Below are 15,731 nucleotides of genomic sequence, written 5' to 3'. Positions count from 1 at the left end.
GCCCTTGACCCACATGCGGTCCGCCCCTACGGAACGCTAAAATATCGTTACGGCAAAGAACCCATCTTGCCTCGGTGTTACGCCAATGGGATACCGAGTTTAAGACTTCCGGCGGAAAAGAACCCACTGCGCATCCGCAACACCAAGACCGAGACATTCCACGCAAACATGGAAAGAGCTTCCAGCATCGTCCGCGGTACGACACATGTCGTTCCAAAAACCTTGATCATTATAACAACGTGGTCTTGGAAGAAGTTACGTATTTTGTCTGCGATTATTCCGCATCCCGCGGAGTGCGATCAACACAGCCCGGCGCCGAGCAGCGTTCAGATGTGCAGGGATCGAACGTATCCACCATGTTTGGATAGCATCCGACTACCGAGCTCTAAAGCTTGGAAGTCAGATCAGTCTCCACCGGCACTTTCACGGTCCACCATCGGACAACTTGACTTCAAGGTTTCGTACAAGACGTCATTCAAGTATATATAGTATGCCGCAAACGCTGCATTGAAGCTGAACGACACATCTACAAATCTCATCTTTACAAAACACTCCAATCCAATGTCTAACAAACCTTTCAAAGTCATCGTGGTTGGTGGCGGACCTGCTGGACTAACCGCTGCGCATGCGCTGCATCTGGCCAACATCGACTTTGTTGTCCTGGAACGTAACGACGATGTTGCCGTCGATGTCGGTGCCAGCCTTGTACTCGGTCCTCAGAGCATGCGCTTCATGCAACAACTAGGCCTGCTTGACAAATTGCTTTCAATTGGGCAGAAGTTGTTGAACAACAAGTCATTTACGAGGGAAGGCACGAAGTTCAATGATAGTACTTCCATCCAGCTGATGCGAGAAAAGTAAGTCAACCTTATTTCCAGCCTGATGAACTAGCACAACAAAGGTCGAACCCTAGCTGACTTGCCCTTTAGCTTTGGCATAGAACTTATAGCATTCCATCGAGCCGAACTTGTACGAGCTCTACTAGAAGGCCTACCAGCAAGTGCTCGAGAAAAGTACCACCTCAGTCAGAAGGTCATCGAAATCACAACCAGCGAAACCGGCGTGACTGTCACTTGTGCGAACGGGAAGACGTACTCCGGTTCCATGGTGATTGGAGCCGATGGCGTGCACAGTCGAACACGCAAGATTATGCACAACCTCTCAGATGATAGCAAGTATGCAGCTAGCAGGAATCCTGAACCGCCATTCTCAGCCAATTACAAATGCTTGTGGTCAAATTTCCCGCGACCATGCGTGGCTGGCCAGGCATCCGACACGCAGAGCAAAAACCGGTCTGTCATGTGGCTGACTGGCCGTGAGCGTGGTTGGATCTTCTTGTACGAAAAGCTTCCAGAGCCAACGAAAGAGTCGCCACGGTACACAAAGGCGGACATGGATGAATTTGCAGCTAGCTTCGCAGATTGGCCTGTCAACGAGGACTTCACCATCAAGGACGTCTACAACAGCTCGACAGCAGGCATGTCGGTCTTGGAAGAGGGAATACTTGAGCACTGGAGCCTAGGACGGATCGTGCTTGCCGGCGATGCATGCCACAAGTTCACGCCCAACGCCGGTCTCGGCTTCACAAATGGCATCCAAGACATTGCATTGCTCTGCAACTTGCTGCATGATGCAGTGGATATGAGCAAGGACACCGATCTCAGCGAAGACTCTCTCCGAAGAATCTTTCTAGATTACCAGACTGCACGGAAGGAGGAGCTCGCATTCGAGTGGGGAGTATCTTCGGCAACGACTCGTGGCCAAGCTTGGGCAAACCCGATTTACTGGTTCTTGTCCAGGTTCCTCTTGCCTCTATATGCGATCCAATGGCTTATGCAAACATACCTTGCTGGTCCGAAGATGGCGCAAAGTAGAGTTCTCAATTACGTCTTTGGTGAAGACCGCATCAAGGGTCGCATCCCATGGGCGCATCCAATTCGCACCAAAGGAAAGGGACTTTAGGAGTGCTGATAGTCTTTTTGTATTTATAGAACGCTATTCTGATCAATTTCATTGCAATCACTCATGGTATTCCCATCTTTGGCTGTAATTTTGGCGACACGGTACAATTGTGGCTTGGAATGTCGATGTACGAAGTCAGTGTTTGCCGCAGATGTGGTTCGTACATCCGAGCAAGTAACATTCTAGGTATCCTTGAATAATGGACCTACCTATCGTCGCTAATCCTAAGCTCGAACGCGCGGTGGATCGCCACGTCGGCATCGCGCTTCTTGACGTCCGAATCCCCGAAGATGTTGTTGGCGTAGCGGTTGCGGTCCTTACGCCAAGCGGCTGCATCTACTAGGAGTGGCTGCACAATGAGTGCGAAACCATCTGAAGATTGCCACAGTGGTACGCAATCATCTCCTCGGCAACATGATGTCGCGCGGACGATGCGATAAAGGTGCCGGGATTCGGAGCTTCGAATACTCCAGCGGAGTCCATGTCCCAAGTTACCAAAACATCGTGGGTTGGGTGTTATTCGTACATATACTGAACCAATATTTGCTCAACCAACTATCTCAGCTTTGCTTAAGCACTGACATAGCCACACATCGACGAATTTTTGTCGTTCTCAACAGCATTATCAGCCTGTTCTCCAACACAGCTCATCACACTTTTACATTGTCTTTCGTGTTCGGTCGCCTTCACCAATGCATTACCTCTTTTACAAGCTTTTTCACGCATCTATACAAATTGCTTTTACAAAACTCTAAGTAAAACTTGTGATATGGACTTCATATATCTGCTCACACGCGAGGATTTTAAATTGGATCATGGTACATGCGCCACCCACGATTAAGGCAATACATAGGCGACCCAAACAGATACCTCGGCTTACCGTGGTTCATTTAATGCTGAAGTTTGCAGACCCACGTTAAGTATGAGCAATTTTATACACACCCAGCCTTTCCATCCGCCGCAAATATTCTAGCGATGGGTCTTCAGATACGCATCTCCGTCCACGACTCGCTAGTCGTATGTTGTCAACGTACGAAACGAGGCGAGTCAGACAATCACCCGCAGGAATTGTCCGACATCAAGCAACTCAACGCAGTTTCATAAATCCAGTCACTGAGCGTCGCTTCAACGCTCGCCAGATTCAAAATCCACAGTCACTCCAGCGTCACGAACACATCGAATGTAGCAGGTGTTCGTCCCAGTCATCAAGCTATAACTTACATCGAGTGCAATGCGCACGACCATGGAATTGCACAAAGGCTCCTATTCTGCATCTATATCCGGAACTTGTTCCATCAAGGTGATTACTTGAATCTGTGGTACTCTTAAACTACCGCTTCTAATTCGGTTTCATTCGTGACTATGGCTAGCAACCTTTGGTAGATTGTGAATGTCTCTAGAGCAGTACAAAAGGTCTCGAAGCCGCCCTACCTTGCTCCTACACAACCATTACTACAATTAAGACTACTACAACAGAAGCTACTATCGAAACTACAACGAAAACCCCAGCCGAATACCACAGATTTCGACATTAACAACCACTACTACCAATACATAGGTATTCTTCACAATCTACCAGATCCGGACTACATAGCTGCTGCAGCACATTTTGCAGACGAACAGTCCCACGCCTCCTCTACAGTTTCTCTATTCTCTATCTAAAAGCATCGGCATGTGCGACTACGAGAGAGTATCATATCTAGGGTGCGGCCACACTAAGAACGAGTTTCTTCGGAGCTGTCGAGCTAGCAAGAGCGGCTTCCAATGCTCAGACTCGAGAGTAGTGAGCAGGAAAAGTACTACGGCAAGGCGTGGATTCTGCTAGGTCGCTATAATCATATGGAGGGATGTTAGGGGTATGACAAAAAGGAAGGGAGAAGTGTCTGGGATGCGAGACGCATGCGCGGGGGGGTGAACAGGAAAATGTACAGGGCGAGATGTAGCGGATGATCAATAAACAAACGATTGATATTGAGCGATCTTGAAGTAAATCAAGATACCTTGCACACGCAGAAGTAGTCGATAAGCCGGTCTAGTTCTTTTGAACCCACTTAGAGTACGTATTGTTGATAAATGGTTCAGTGACGTGGCGCCCGCTGGACGAATACCATCTACACTCGTCCAAATTCCAATTGCGCTCCGCCACTTCGTATCACTTTTACTCTTCTAACCTTTCCGACTTGCTCTTGTTTTCCAAGTTCAAACCCCAATCGTAACGATGTGTGCTCACCGTTGTGCCGCAAATCCTGGCATCGAGTTACATACCAACCTAGTGCTCTGAATATGGTGCTAACGACTGGATTGGGAGACATTGTTCATGCTTGTCCCGGCGCGACGCGAAAGACAGGTAGGTGAAGTAGATCACGATGGCGGCAACACAAAACATTGCTACAGGATTGCTAGGTGGAGATCTTGTTTTCCTCAAAGACACCGGAGTAACCCATGGATGTAGTTGAAGGTAACGTTGTTGCGCAAATCATCCGGAGGCTTTGTTTGAAGTCCTTTTAGTTGGATAAATTGAAAGAGAATGGAATCGAGATGTGCGCGGCCAAAGAAAATAATGTGGATATTACATGGAATAACTTATCATCTCGCTTATGATCGTTCCTTCCTTCTCGCTTATCATCGTTCCTTCCTCTCAGTTTAGCGTAAAAAAAAACATACTTGTGACATCTTGTTCCTTCCCCACTTCTACTTGGTCTCCACTCTCCTACTTCCTTTCGCTCTTCACTTCTTGAAATACTTGTAGTCATAGTGATGAGCATCAGTGGATGGTCCACCGTGCATATCACACTTCTGCGACAGCTAGAATATGCGAACATTAGTGTCAGATCGCGTCTCACAAATCTTCTTGAGCAGGAGTTCATACCGGCTGGGGATCCTTATGCTTGATCATGGAAGAGCCGGGGCAATGGGGCTGGCACGTATACTTGAAGTGGATGTCTGTGCAGCCGCATGCAAACTCTACTGTGTAGGTCTCGCACATTGTGGAGTAGCGATGAAGTATTGTGGTGAATATGACCGAAGAGCTAGAGTCGAGAGTTGAGAATCTGTGATGGATAGACTGTGTCTGATACTCTTTGTAGTTGGCAGTGGTCACGATAGTATCGGTGATGCAGAGATAGTTGTATATGTTTACGTGGTGTGTATGCTTAAGAAGATACTTGAGTGTTTTATACTCGACTCCGTAGCCGTCACTGGGAGATGTTTGTCATGATACAGTGCATATTTCACATGCGTTCGTCTGTGATCAATGTATGTCATTGACTTAGATGCGTTGAACAATAAGGACGCGCTGTAAACCTGCTTGTAACATTCTATCGTTGGACGTGAATGGTGGGAAGACGAACGCAACTTAAGTTTCAGGTCCTCAAACATCCTTCCGAAGACCAAGCGTTCATGTCTTTGAGCGACGAAGCGATCAGTCAGCGCACATCCATTATCTGAGAATCATGTACATACAGCAACAGGTGTCGATTGTAACGTGTGCGGCAGCTGCTGCACAAGACACTAGGGCAAATTGAGTATGTTCTGCAGTACGAAACTGCATGTCATTGTAATATGTGAAAGATACCACAGTCAATTCAACATGTTCCTGTGACAGCAGCAGCATACATAAGGCATCGGAATCCGCTTCTTTGTGTATATGCAACATACAACCACATCCATCTCTTTCAACATTCCATCCATCACCAAAGATAACAAACTTCCGATCAGCTACATCAACGAACCATATAAAGCATTGATGTGTGAGTTGTACAAAGTCAAATATGCATGCGGACACGTAGCCGTCCGCCCCTTGCACACATGCAAACCCCGTAAGTCAACTTTCTGTATCGTAAAAACCACTTGTAACAAAGATCTCTGACTTTGCACGCGGGCATCTAGATTGTGTCCAAATGGTCAACGTACCCGGTCTAACATTGAAGACTGAGAAATGCTGGAGGTGTGGTGGGCCATTTGACAACGGGATCTCTCAGGCGTATCGAGGCTTCTAGAGAAGAGTGTCTGAAGGGCGAGTAATAGACGAAAGGAGGAACAATGAAGATTTGGAGAGGTAGAATCAATGGAGAGAGCGTGGCTAGGCGTCTCCAGAAGCCAATTCACAAATCATAACACTGCCAAATCACGTTTTGCGACGTTGCCCACAAGTTCGTATGCCTGTTACATCGACTCTGCATAACACCCCCTGCAGCTCGTTGGACTGTTTTGTGGTTACGGACGACGTCCAAGAACAGTTCTAGTGTTTTAGGAAGCCAGGTTTTGCAGTGGGTTTGGGCGCTTGCTCTCACCTATTGACGCTCGGGCAGCAAACGCTCTCTCGTATCTCCCACCTACCATCTCTGCCATCGACACCCTCCTCTTCCACCAAACACACGACACTCACGTAGATCGTAGCACTCATGGCAACAAGCTCGATTCCCTCAGCTCCAGGTACGTGCAACCAAGATCAACTGCTTCCTTGCACAGACTTACTGACTCTCCTCAGCAGGCAATCCATACTATACCATCCGCGCAATCCCCACCAAAGGTTACGGCTGCTTCGCACTGAGCGACCTCCCCCGCGGTACCCGCATCCTCTCCGACACCCCGCTCCTCATCGTCCCCGTCGCCGACTACATGCTCTCCGACATTGAGAAAGCGTTTGCAGAGTTGACACCAGACCAGCAGGCACAGTACTACACTCTCCACTCCAGCCATGGCCAAGATCCCAAAGGCTGGCCCAGCCGCATCCACGAATCCGTCCTCCCAAAAGAACGCACGCGAATCGAGCAACAACACGCCGCGCGGACAGGCAAAGAAGCGAGTCTGATCAGCATTTTCCAGACGAATTGCATGGAGATGAATGCTGGTGCTGCTGTATTCCCGCACGCGAGTCGGTTCAATCATTCGTGTAACCCGAATGCATGTTTTTCGTTCAATCCGTCCACCGGTAGAGAGAACATCCATGTCATGAACCTGGTACGCGAAATGCCTATGCTCAGTACAATGGGACACATGTGCTGACTCCGCTCAGATCTCTGCTGGTACTGAAATCACCTTGAGCTACTGCGACATGATGCACGATAAACCACTGCGCGCCTACGAACTCAAGCACTACGGCTTCGTGTGCGACTGTCCTGCTTGTGCCGATGACGAAGATGATGAAGAGAGCTTTGGAGCCAAGAGTGCGGAACGCAGGTTCAGGTTGGCGGAGTTGGAGAGGGAGACGAGGTTCTTTAGGGGGGCAGGATTGAGTCAAGGAAGCGAGCAGCAAGACTTTGTGAAGAAATTGTTGGAGTTGGCGGCGCTGCACAAGGCCGAGAGGGACTATAGTGCTAGGTTGGCTGCTGTGTAGGTCCGAGTCATTCCCTCATATACTTATTTGCTAACTTTGACCAGATTCCTCGATATCGCCCTCATTTGTGAGATCAAGGGCGATATGCACATGGCGGACGTGGCTGCAACCAAGGCGCTCGAGGTCAAGAGAGATTGTCAGGGGGAAGATTTTCCTAATTATGGCAGGTATGCTGATGTCGTTCATCGTGTCAAGGCAAAGGCCGCGCTGCAGCGTTGATCATGGACGAACATGAACTCAAGGATGAGAATTGGTGTGTGACAGACTCTTTACGTTGGCAAAAGTTGAACGATGCACTACCCGAGGTACGTCATGGCAAATAGAAAGAATTAAAGCAATAGGTAGAACACGGCCCTCAGCGTGATGATGTTCCATGGCGTCGTCGCCTAGCGCCACATCCCCTGCGATGCGCCGGCTGAGACACGGCTCGCACCACGTCAACACCACCGATCGCGAGCCCACCGCCCCTTCACTGATCACGCATGCATCCATCCGCGAGGTCTCGCAAGAACAAAGTCACAGTGCTCGACTGGAGTAGCGCAGCCCATGTTGATTGCTTGGCTAACACTACAGCGGGAGCTAACAGGCAGGTTTCATGAGCCGCTGACGTCGACTGCTGTGTGTACCTGCGTCTCAAATGTCGCGTCCGCGTCGCATGTCTGGCCGTGTTTCGGGTCCTTTGTTCAAATAATCTACCTTCTCATCTGTTGGTTGCTAACCTGATAGATTCCATCTACGATCTATTTACGACCCGTTTTTCGTATTCAACGTTGCTGCGCCTCCCTCCAATTATTGAGCGATCACCATTTCAGCGCAACTGCTAGCTCCGGACCAGCTGGCATCCGTGGAGCTGAGTAACCCCGAGATAAACAGCATACATAGCAACAGGACGCGCCTGAGTGGACGCATTTGCCGTCGCACGCTTCTGGACGACAGAATGGAGACGTCAGACACCCCCAAGCCCACCGCCGCCGCCGCCGCAGCACCAGCACCCATAGCGACTTCGGTGTCGCAGCCGCCAACATCGCAACTTCCCTCACCACCACACTCGCAAACCAGTCACCCCGCCGATGTCAACACCAAGATGTCGCTCGACGCCGCGGATAGTATGACGCCGCCTTTCTCGCCGTCGAGCCAAACACCAGTCCTGCAAAAGGAACAAGAAGAGTTCGAGGGCACCGTCGACGTGAATAACGACATTCCGAGCGAGAAAGACTTGGCCAAGGTAGAAGACCTGTTAGTCCTGGATGCGCAAGGGCAGAGCAGGCCATTCAAGGAGCTGTACAAAGCACCCCATGTCGCCTCAAGACAGCTGATCATCTTCATACGGCATTTCTTCTGCGGCGTAGGTCCTCCAAGCCAGACATGCACCCCTCCACCTCCACCTCCACCCATGGCTGTACTAACATGCTCCCTCCAGAATTGCCAAGAATACCTCCGCACCCTCGCCTCCTCCATCAAACCCGACGACCTCCTCTCGCTGCCCACACCGACCTTCATCACCGTCATTGGCTGCGGAAGACCCGAACTCATACCCATGTACACAGAAACCACCGGCTGTCCGTTTCCCATATACGCGGATCCCAGTCGCAAACTTTATGACCATCTAGGCATGACGCGCACCTTCAATCTAGGGGCGAAGCCGGAATACATGCAGACCAACGTCCTCATAAACTCGGTCCAATCCATCTTTCAGGGTCTCAGTACCGGCAAAAAGGCGCTCAAAGGCGGAGATTTCAAACAAGTGGGTGGAGAGTTCTTGTTTGAGAATGGCGAGTGTGAGTTATCTCTCTTTTTGCAGTACGAACCTGTAAGATGTATGCTGACAAGGAAATCGGAACATAGGTACCTGGGCGCATCGCATGAAGACTACGCGAGGCCACGCCGAAGTATCAGATATACGCAAGTTGATTGGGTTGGATGGATCGAGGCCCCCGCCAAGGAGAAAATGGAGTCACGACGTCAAGAAAGAAAAAGACAAGGACGGGGAGGGCAGAAAGAGGGCGATGAGTTGGGGGAGGCTGAGGAGTAAGAGCAAGGGTGGTAAGGATATTCCGGGCGGTACGGATCTGTCTAGGGGTTCTAGCAAACGGTCGACTCCGGACAGGATACTAGAAGAAGACCCGAAGAAGATGGAAGCAGGTCTATGACACGGAGGACGATAGGGAAGGGTGTGTGGCGTCTAGGGCGGGATTCGTTGCATAGCTCTACTGGCGTTACTGTTGCGATATCTTTGCTGCGAATGAAAGCACTTACGTTCAGTCATAGGCGTGCGATGCATTGCTGAATGCCGTATATATATACATGATCCTGTCGTATCCATCGTCCCAAACGGGCAAGTAGATCCGCAGCTCAATTGCCGAGACAATGACGAGACTACCAATTCTCCACATGTAGCTAACAAGCCCGGACCACGTCTCCCACATTCACCCAATTGTAATCAAGGGCGCCCAGAAGCCTGGCCAGGCGCGACTATTCCGAGCCAGCTCCAAGTTTGAGCCTCAAGTCGCGAGTCTCACGCGTAGCTAACGCCGAACCGTGCCCGCGAATGAGGGGCAATGGAGGGGCAGCATGACGATAGCGACCCCACAACGCTCGAATGAAAAGCTACCGGAGCCGCTCGAGCTATCTGTAATAGCTCGCTTTTCCCCTCACTACTACCATCACTTAAATACTCGAGGTACCTCTCTACTGAGCTGCTCGATACACACTTGTTGATATACACAAACTATCACAATGCCTGCTGATACCGTAGGAAAGGTATGTCTCCCCCATAAGCTCTCGTCCCAATGTGCGAGGGGATTATGCGACGCGCTGGATTGCGAGCTGACAATCATCATATAGACTATTACCTGCAAGGTGTGTACAAGTCGCGCTTCTTACTTCTCCGCGAGCAAAAACCATGGCGTTGTTCTTCCAGTTTCCTCCTTCCAGCTCCAAATGCATTACGAGCCTTGGCACGCGGATCCGCATCGCCTCCTCGACGCACGACGTCAGGCGGATGTCACCGGAGAAAAAGAGAGCTTCCCCAAACCCAAAGCCCATGAAAGCGGGGGAGTGGTGTGCTGTAGAAGTTAAGAAAAAAGCAAGGCTGACAAGTTGTAACAATAGGCCGCAGTGGCTTGGGAAGCTGGCAAGGACCTCTCCATTGAGGAAATTGAGGTTCTGCCCCCTCGCGCACACGAAGTTCGTATCCAGATCTACTACACTGGTGTCTGCCATACCGATGCATACACCCTCTCTGGCAAGGACCCCGAGGGTGCTTTCCCCATTGTCCTCGGTCATGAGGGTGCCGGTTACGTCGAGTCGGTTGGTGAGGGAGTTACCAACGTGAAGCCTGGTGATCACGTTGTTGCGCTCTAGTAGGTCTTTTCTTACCTTGTTTGACTCTGATTACTCCAGGCTTTGTCTATGAGATTTTCTCCCTTCCCTTGCGAAGGTTTCCAAGCGCTTTTTGCTAACGCTCCAACTAGCACCCCCGAATGCAAAGAATGCAAGTTTTGCAAATCCGGCAAGACGAACCTCTGCGGAAAGATCCGCGCCACACAAGGAAAGGGCGTCATGCCTGACGGCACATCGCGTTTCCGCTGCAAGGGCAAGGACCTCCTCCACTTCATGGGCACATCCACCTTCTCCCAGTACACAGTTGTAGCCGACATCTCGGTCGTCGCCATCGAGGAAGATGCCCCCATGGACCGCACCTGCCTGCTCGGCTGCGGAATCACCACCGGCTACGGCGCTGCCGTCATCACGGCGGGCAAGAACGGTGTCGAGGAAGGCAGTAACGTCGCCGTCTTCGGCGCTGGCTGCGTCGGTCTGTCCGTCATCCAGGGCGCGGCCAAGAACAAGTCCGGCATGATTATCGTAGTCGACGTCAACGACGCAAAAGAGGAATGGGCCAAGAAATTTGGCGCCACACACTTTGTCAACCCGACCAAGCTTGGTAACCAGTCTATCCAGGAGAAGCTCATTGAGATGACGGATGGTGGCTGCGACTACACGTTTGATTGCACGGGTAACGTTAATGTTATGCGCGCTGCGCTTGAGGCGTGCCACAAGGGATGGGGTGAGAGCATTATTATTGGTGTTGCGGCTGCTGGTCAGGAGATTTCTACCCGTCCGTTCCAGCTCGTTACCGGTCGTGTGTGGAAGGGCTGTGCTTTTGGTGGTGTCAAGGGACGTACGCAACTACCCGGACTCGTCTCTGACTACAAGCGTGGCGACTTGAAGGTTGATGAGTTCATCACCCACCGTCAACCACTCGACAAGATCAACCAGGCTTTCGGCGACATGAAGGCTGGTGACTGCATTCGCTGCGTTGTCAACATGCGCGAATAACTACGCTCGGGCCCCCCTGAAGATGTGAATTACCAAAGACCCAAGTTGTAAAAAAAAAATACCCAAAAAACGGAGAGCGAGCCAGGCTGTAAACGAAGACCCCCCGATATACCGATTTGAGCGAATTTTCCTTTTTTTTTTGTTCTCATAGAGAGAGAGAGAGCTCTCCACTTTGGAGATGTGTGTGTGTGCGGATGATGCGCACTGACTGGTGTATAGAGTGGGAGCATGAGCTATATGGAGTTGATGAAAGGTGTTTGATGATGGGAACGGGATGTTATGTTGTAGCATGATGCGGTGGCGTTTGATGAGAACTTTGTGTGTATATATCGGGCGCCTGGTTGGGAGAGAGAGACACTTTGGCTTTGGGCTTTTTGGGGGACTTCTTTGTGGGGACTTGAGAATGATATTAGTAGTTATGCTGTGTGGCTTTTTTTTCTCTTTTACCTTTAGAAGAAACGTGAGAGGAAAATTCGTTGTGATTGTCTACGGTCGTAGTTTGTATGTTGGGAAGATTGTATTTGGATGAGCTGGGGTTGGTTTTAATAGGGGTGATGATGGACGATTGGCAGGCTGATGTGATAGTATAGTGATTGATTGTGGGTTTACGCTCTATCCGGATTCTCCTATGGGGTATTCGGGCGTACCCACTGTCACGCAACCCCGTGAGCCTACTCTGATATCTGATCACATGTCTGGAATTAAATTTCCGCCTGATGAAGCTTTGAATTCTGTGCAGGCTGTGCGGTAAAAGAGTGACACGCTCATTGCTAGCATCATCAGCTTGTGGACGAATAGTCACGTGACTGCGGTGTGGTTGCTGTGCCGCAATCCTTTGACTGTGCCGTACGACCCTCCAAAGTGATTACACTAACCCCGTTTTCGGTTTTGTCATGGAATCATGCTTCGGATAACGGAAACTCTCTTGGATCCTGCTGAGCCCTTCTGAGCCCTTTTTTTGCTAGCGCCATGACGTGTTCTTGGTCCTGTTTACTAAATATAATACGACCCTTCTCTGTCGCACCCTGAAACTCAACCTTCTATATCCAGAAACCTTTACCTTGAGGGTAGCACCCCCCGACCGAGAACATCACAAGTAGCTATGACAGCGAATACTGTCCGAGACGCGTTCGGCAGACTTCCCGAGGAGCTCAGGATACAAATTATCAAATCCTCACCGGACCCCTGGTCGCTATGGAGCTTGACGCACGCGTCACCCGTCATGGGCGGAGTGCTCGACAGATATCCGTTGGAGATTCTGGAGGTAGTCCTCGACGCTGCCGTCCCTACAACGACTCGTCGCCTCATGTACGCGCTTCTCAAAGTAGGGTTGCAGCGCTTGCCAGCATCCTTGGCTGAGGCTAAGGAGGTTGCCGTCACGGAGGTAACGGAGGTGACGGATGATATGCGTTCGTTCCCACTGGATCGCGCTGCGGAGGCAGTACGGTACTTGCTTGCTACCGCTGAGAACGTGCATACCTGGTCTCATGCCTGCCTCGAACATTTGATACAAAGGTCGTTGGATATGCGGCCTTCTACCATCATTGAGCAAGGACGTTCGAGTTCACTTTGGGAGATATTCGGAAACGCAGAAAGTCGTAAGGACTTTCTGCCACAGTGTACAGGCCCACCTTCGTGGGTGGAAGAGCAGCGGATGATCAAAGCTTTCTGGCGATTACAATTCATATTGGAGCTTCAGGACGCCGGTAACAAGGGCCGACTGAGTTCCCATTGGTCGAGACAAGAAGTTGATGTGTTGTCAAATATCAACGTGGATTGCTTCTACATGCATCGCAGTTACATTGGGCCGACCCATTTTGAGGGCCATCAGATCTTGACCGCCAGCGAATTTCTTGGCGCAGTCACCTCTGGCACTATTACCTCGGTAGAGGCTTTTGACAATGATGCTTATGGCTTACCAACAATACATTGGACTCGAGTGCCCGCGCCAAGGTGTTCCTGTGCCCAGCCGCTTTTCTTCGAGCGTAACAGTAAACAGGACAGATTCCAACAAGGGATAGAACACCTGGAAGGTCCTCCGAGGTCGATCACGATGTGGAACCTTATGTCTTCCGAACCTCTTGACGGGCAACCGTATCTGTGGAATATTCCCTTCGATCCCTTTCGCAAATTTGGGTTCGCCATATGGGACAACCAGCGCATGGTAGACCTAGGCATGCGGAGCGGGAACCCTAGAAGTCTGCTCGGAGCATACCCACGTGACTGTTTCAGATGGTGGAGCATCTTGACCGAGGAGGAAATTTGCTTTTTCAAGGAGCTGCAAAGAATGAGAGAGATTCTCAAATGTGAGATTCCATATGTGTACACACCTGACCCATGGAACCCTGACCCTCTAGCTGATGGGTGATTATTGAATCGTATCAAATCTATAGCAATAGCTATATTTGATAATCTTTTCACTTGAATACATATATAGATACATGTAGTAAGGCTGAGTGTCTAGGAATACAATTCTACTGTAATGCAATGTAGTGTAGCTTAGTAGCGATATGATATCGATTCACTCTGCTAGGTACACTGCATTGCACGAGCTTCTTCAGACGCCGGTTTTGAAGGTTAAGTCAAGTCTCAGCAATGCTTCCGTGATTGTGGTCACTGTACGAAAGGCTCTCATCATGGGTTACACATGGCGTAGTGAACATGTCATAGTCGTTGCTCGTATTCCTCATGTCGGACTCTAACCTACCTGACACTGGACCCTCAGCCACAATCCAATCAGCTCCAAGGCCGATTCGGCATTTAGACGGGAGCTGATATTCATTAGCAACCATCTCCAGTCAACAAACTTGCAAGGCAACTCACTCTGGTTGTCGTTGTAGCAAGGAGTACGTCCCTGCGCGGTAATAATACCAACGCAAGAGAACTTTCCACCAGCATTACACTTGGCGGGAGTGTCTTCGCCACTCTGCAGGAGGCGAGAAGCACCGGAGCAGACGGCAGTGCAGTCAGAGGTATCACCTGTTTCCGCGTTCTGCATGATGGAAATGTTAGTCTGGATGTTGCTTGGAGAGCCTGTTTTGAAGATGTCGGGTGGACTTACGTAGCCATAGACACAGCAGTGGGAGCCGTCTTGGAAGAGACACTGGCATTGTCTGGCACCGGAACAATCAGCTGCTTGGCCGATGGCGACGGCGCCAAGGACAGCGAGGAGAGTGGTGATGAGCTTCATGTTGATTGAGGGGTGGGCTGGAGTTGGATTGGAGTCGGAATGTTGGAGTCTTGTGGATTGATATCAGTTAACGTATTCACTACACCTTTTATATAGACATGTAGACCGTCACAGCTGGAGAGTTAGGATTCTCTGAAGGTTGTCTCCACATCGGAATACGAGAGATCATCCAGTTTGATGGACGTGCTGGGCGTGACAGCATCGTGATAGTACCATCGTAGTATTGCCGAGCGCTCGTAACGGTGTAATGACAGCCGCTCAGTGGATGCGGTGTAGGGAGTGTTGCAACGGACATTGACACCGAATGCACTTCACTTCGCCTTCTTCGGTTATATCTTGGGAACATCAGTGGAACCTCCATCTAGTGCATCATCTACTCGAGTCATCCGGGGCCAGATTGAAGCATTTCGGGGGTTTCGGATGATGTGCGGTGAGAATCAAGGTCTTCCTGAAGTATCTTACGTGAGACAACTGGCATCCCTCAACAGCATTCACGTGGTGGGCATGTTGCTCCAAATCAGACTTCGTGTGGTTGAAACCGGCTGCAGATAATATTCCGAGACGCATTGCGCGCTCAGTGCGATTTGCGAGTACCCGGATGGATACACACGGCGTTGAGTCCGATCAAAACTCCAACATTCGCCATGGTATGCCACCAAGAACGGCATAGTTATAGTGCGTGTCACGCATGGAGGTCATTTAGCCGCCAGCATGTGGATGAAGCTAAGCACTGCTCACGAAAACCGGCTCTTTTCTCGCGCTCGGGAGATTTGATCGATCAGGAGACGGCTCGTGACATAGACTTGAGAATCTGATCTTTAACATGAAACGACCACCGCAACCTCAACAACAATGTGTGCGCCCGACCAGAAGCCTGCGACCATGAACATAGTGGCTGGAATC

The 15,731-nt window shown here is 50.2% G+C and overlaps 4 protein-coding genes across 4 annotated transcripts; all 4 read left to right on the top strand.

The window, feature by feature from the left end:
* Positions 1–561: 561 nt before the first annotated feature.
* Positions 562–1,962, top strand: J4E82_008339 (uncharacterized protein; the record flags this gene model as incomplete). Its single annotated transcript, XM_051734572.1, has 2 exons — positions 562–857; positions 930–1,962. 2 exons carry the CDS (start codon positions 562–564, stop codon positions 1,960–1,962), a joined length of 1,329 nt encoding a protein of 442 aa, XP_051585639.1.
* Positions 1,963–6,365: 4,403 nt separating this feature from the next.
* J4E82_008338 (uncharacterized protein) lies at positions 6,366–7,519 on the top strand (the record flags this gene model as incomplete). Its single annotated transcript, XM_051734571.1, has 4 exons — positions 6,366–6,396; positions 6,452–6,924; positions 6,980–7,296; positions 7,345–7,519. 4 exons carry the CDS (start codon positions 6,366–6,368, stop codon positions 7,517–7,519), a joined length of 996 nt encoding a protein of 331 aa, XP_051585638.1.
* Positions 7,520–8,237: 718 nt separating this feature from the next.
* Positions 8,238–9,450, top strand: J4E82_008337 (uncharacterized protein; the record flags this gene model as incomplete). The annotated part of the gene is made up of 3 exons (XM_051734570.1): positions 8,238–8,645; positions 8,721–9,078; positions 9,146–9,450. The coding sequence occupies 3 exons, from the start codon at positions 8,238–8,240 to the stop codon at positions 9,448–9,450; spliced, it is 1,071 nt and encodes a 356-aa protein (XP_051585637.1).
* Positions 9,451–10,036: 586 nt separating this feature from the next.
* FDH1 (formate dehydrogenase (NAD+)) lies at positions 10,037–11,638 on the top strand (the record flags this gene model as incomplete). The annotated part of the gene is made up of 4 exons (XM_051734569.1): positions 10,037–10,060; positions 10,145–10,159; positions 10,412–10,662; positions 10,774–11,638. 4 exons carry the CDS (start codon positions 10,037–10,039, stop codon positions 11,636–11,638), a joined length of 1,155 nt encoding a protein of 384 aa, XP_051585636.1.
* Between the last annotated feature and the right edge of the window lie 4,093 nt (positions 11,639–15,731).

The sequence above is a fragment of the Alternaria postmessia genome (genome assembly GCF_024291825.1).
Source record: "Alternaria postmessia strain BMP 2775 chromosome Unknown scaffold_66, whole genome shotgun sequence".
In the NCBI taxonomy this organism is placed as follows: Eukaryota; Fungi; Ascomycota; class Dothideomycetes; order Pleosporales; family Pleosporaceae; genus Alternaria; species Alternaria postmessia.
This window is presented reverse-complemented; position numbering and strand designations above follow the sequence as displayed.